Genomic DNA, 3,240 nt, shown 5'->3' with positions numbered 1-3,240 from the left:
TTCACTGTAGCACTCGCCTGTGGCATCTTCTGGGCTATGCAGATCTGTGTCTGCATCGGAGTACCTGACAAACAGCTCAGGGCGATTCTATCTAATTCAGAGAGCAGCATCTTCCCGGTCTGTAAGGAATCGTGAGAAGAATGTTGAGAGATTTCATGGAGATGCACGGAAAATTATGAATAAATTATCCGGGTTATGATATCCAAATTTTTGTTTTTTTTTTTTGCGAAACACCGACATAAACAAAAAAATTTGAATATTCCCAAAGAATCTATTTTGCGCAATCGTTCTTATATATCGATACAACGATTATCGCGATTATTTCCATCTTCAAACTTGATTAACAAGACACTAAAACAAATTGTTTAAGTCTTGCTCAGAGTATTTCATAACATTGTTTATTCAACTATCGTTTAAAAACTTATTTTTGAAAGAAAATTCAAAGGTAGTAGTTTGACAATCCCTTGACAACACAATTTGAAACCCAGATTGACAAATATTTTACAGTAACGAAATAAAATACAAACCAAAGATTACGTTCGTTGAATTACACATTTGGGCTTCAAATAGTAAAGTTATGAGGTAAAGATAAATTTAATAAATAACAGATTCGATAAATGCGGGTGTTACCGTAACGTGTGAAGCAATGTTGTTGACGACAGGATTCAGAGGCTCAATTGACTCCTCAACGCACTTGTCCAATTGTTTAAAAACTGTCATTGATGCATCACGAAGTTGCATTCTAGCTGGTTCATAGCACTGATCAGCATTCTTCCCTTCATTCTTGGCAGCTGCTATGTCATTCTTTAGAAAATGAGGAATGAAAGATTACAAAAAAAAATAAAAATCGGTCAATTTTCTCCAAGAAGTACGGAACAAAAGCAGAAAGTAAGCGGTTTTAACAAGAATTCGCTAGAATTATCAAAAAATGTCTTTGAACTCTTGAAAAAAAAATTAATTGAAATGAAAAATCAAAACATAATTAATGATTAATTACTCACTTTGATTTGTGCAAGAGCGTTATCAACAGCATTATTGACATTCTGCATCTCATTCATCTTCAAATTATTCAACTTGTATTTCGTTTGAAAAATTATATTGTTGCCATATCGTTCGATATCATTGGACGTTGATGTCACATCATTCTTCAAGCGAGTTATACCTGCGAAGAGATCTACGGCCTCACTCTGTTGTCATAAAAATGAAATTTATTAGAATAAGTTAATTACGCACTATTCAAAGGGAATAACTTACTAGTCCAACGCAGACTGCAATTGCAATTATCACGACACACTTCATGTTAAGATGACTTTTAAACTGAATCGCCAACTGTTGATCTACTCTTTTATATATCTTCCCACTCCAATTTTCCTCTGATAAGTGGAGTTAATGTTAATAAACTCGAAGCAGAACATCTACAGAAATAATCCTGGGAAACCCCGACGCCGTTCTGTAGAATTATGTTTATGCAATTATTATCACTAAATCAACATTATTATCTCGGGAACAGTCAATTAAAGACGTAAATATCAAAGAATTATTTTGACAGCTGATTGAATTTCCAATTTTTTTTACATATTTACGAAAATTAATAATTGTATCATTTTCAATATTGTAGCGACCCAATTTATTCAGGTATGTAATATAAATTACAATCAACTTTTACAATCTTATAAATTTTCTAGAGGTTTTCTAGAGGTTTGTTATTAATCTTGTCTGCAATGCATTTCTTAACGCGACCCTCAACGGTTAGCAGCTCCTCTCTGATGAGTGCTATGGGCTTCTGGAAGCAGTTGAAAACGTTTTGCACTGAATAATTGTACAGGCTTTGACCAACATCCACAAGTCTTCCAGAACTGCCCGCGTAGTTGTGGGAAACTGCTGACGTATACCAGGTGAGCCCTTCGTAGCATTTCTCTGCGTGGGACACTGGTAGTTTACTGTAGCTCTTCCTGAGTTGCTGAAGACCTTCGATCATTACGTATCCAGTCTGAAATGATAACACTTGCCCCGTACTAGTGCTGATAACGAGTGAATTAACACCATAATTCAATCAGGACGTGCTGAAATGGAGATTTGTCTCTTCGAGTATTCGGGGAATTTCTCTGAATGTAAGGTAGATAACTGAATTTTTAGCTGAATGTTTTTTGCAGAGCGGATTTAGAGCTACTAAAAGTTTTCTAATAAAACTTCGGGATCTCTCATAAATTCAGAGCTATTACTCCAAAAATTTACGACTTCTTATCTCTCCGATGATAAGTTTATGGGGTGAGGGAATTTACGAATTTACGAATTCACTCACATTCCCCTGGTTCTGGATGAATGCCGTGAATTCCATGGCGAAGTTCATTGTGTGCTTCATACAGAATTCGAAATCTGGAAATTTGTCGGTAATTATGCCATCCAGTTCTTGTTTTAGGCCCTCAACGCAAATGCTGGCGTTAACTCCATTTTTATCAGCTGCTGATTTCACCGCTATCTGTATTTGTTCAGGTATTGTCATGTAAATATTTGCTTGAGTTATCCAATTCTTGGAGACAACTCACCAATGATTCGTTGTACATTTGGTTGATCTTTATATCGAGGGACGTTTTCGTCCTCAAGTAGTCGGAGCTCAATTTCTCCCTCAGGGGCCCAACAAAATTATTTCCATAATCGCCTACTTTGTTCATCGCATCTTCCACGATTTTGATCAGATTGACGACGTCTTCTCCATGGACCTAGAAGGGATTCCGATAATGCAGTTTGATAAAGTCGTGTCAACGCAGGGAAACTTGAAGGAAATATGAGATTAATTTTGAAGGCCGCAGGGTATTCGGGGGATTGTTTTTCTCATCGCAATTTTAGTCCAATGGATGAGCAATTTTCGAAGCCTCAGGACATCTTCATGTATGGTTCTCAAATTTCTTAGCGATTTCATTCAATGAATTCATCTTTAAGATCCGGGTGGACCATCAATCAAACGTCATCTTTTGTTTAAATATGATAATTTTATCCCAAAATACATTCTAATTCGGGATCGAATTTGTGTTGCGGGAAGCACTTGAATGGACGTAAAAAAAAAAGAAAAAAAGATATTGTTTACAAGGGATCTATCAACTTTACTAAAAAATGATAAAAAATATGTTGCCTTCCATAATGTGACACATCGCCTTTGTGGTCGCAATTATATATCAGATATACAAACATCTATATATGACATATATAATGACCTACGTATTTTTTATTATTTTTTTTTTT

General features: G+C 35.6%; 2 protein-coding genes across 2 annotated transcripts in view; both read right to left on the bottom strand.

Annotated features, from left to right (window-relative positions):
- LOC105265553 (uncharacterized) overlaps nucleotides 1-1,365 on the bottom strand; it is a 2,302-nt gene extending 937 nt beyond the window's left edge. The window contains exons 1-4 of the mRNA XM_011303102.1: nucleotides 1,255-1,365; nucleotides 1,002-1,187; nucleotides 631-804; nucleotides 6-119 (exon numbers count right to left, since the gene is read on the bottom strand). Of these exons, the coding sequence (XP_011301404.1) occupies nucleotides 6-119; nucleotides 631-804; nucleotides 1,002-1,187; nucleotides 1,255-1,299 (519 nt within the window). The 5' untranslated portion in view covers nucleotides 1,300-1,365. The remainder of the gene's footprint in view (nucleotides 1-5; nucleotides 120-630; nucleotides 805-1,001; nucleotides 1,188-1,254) is intronic.
- Nucleotides 1,366-1,603: 238 nt separating this feature from the next.
- LOC105265478 (uncharacterized) overlaps nucleotides 1,604-3,240 on the bottom strand; it is a 2,927-nt gene continuing 1,290 nt past the window's right edge. Inside the window, exons 2-4 of the mRNA XM_011302970.1 lie at nucleotides 2,547-2,720; nucleotides 2,303-2,479; nucleotides 1,604-1,990 (exon numbers count right to left, since the gene is read on the bottom strand). Of these exons, the coding sequence (XP_011301272.1) occupies nucleotides 1,682-1,990; nucleotides 2,303-2,479; nucleotides 2,547-2,720 (660 nt within the window). The 3' untranslated portion in view covers nucleotides 1,604-1,681. The remainder of the gene's footprint in view (nucleotides 1,991-2,302; nucleotides 2,480-2,546; nucleotides 2,721-3,240) is intronic.

The sequence above is a fragment of the Fopius arisanus genome, unplaced genomic scaffold (assembly GCF_000806365.1).
Source record: "Fopius arisanus strain USDA-PBARC FA_bdor unplaced genomic scaffold, ASM80636v1 scaffold00030, whole genome shotgun sequence".
NCBI classification, from domain to species: Eukaryota; Metazoa; Arthropoda; class Insecta; order Hymenoptera; family Braconidae; genus Fopius; species Fopius arisanus.
This window is presented reverse-complemented; position numbering and strand designations above follow the sequence as displayed.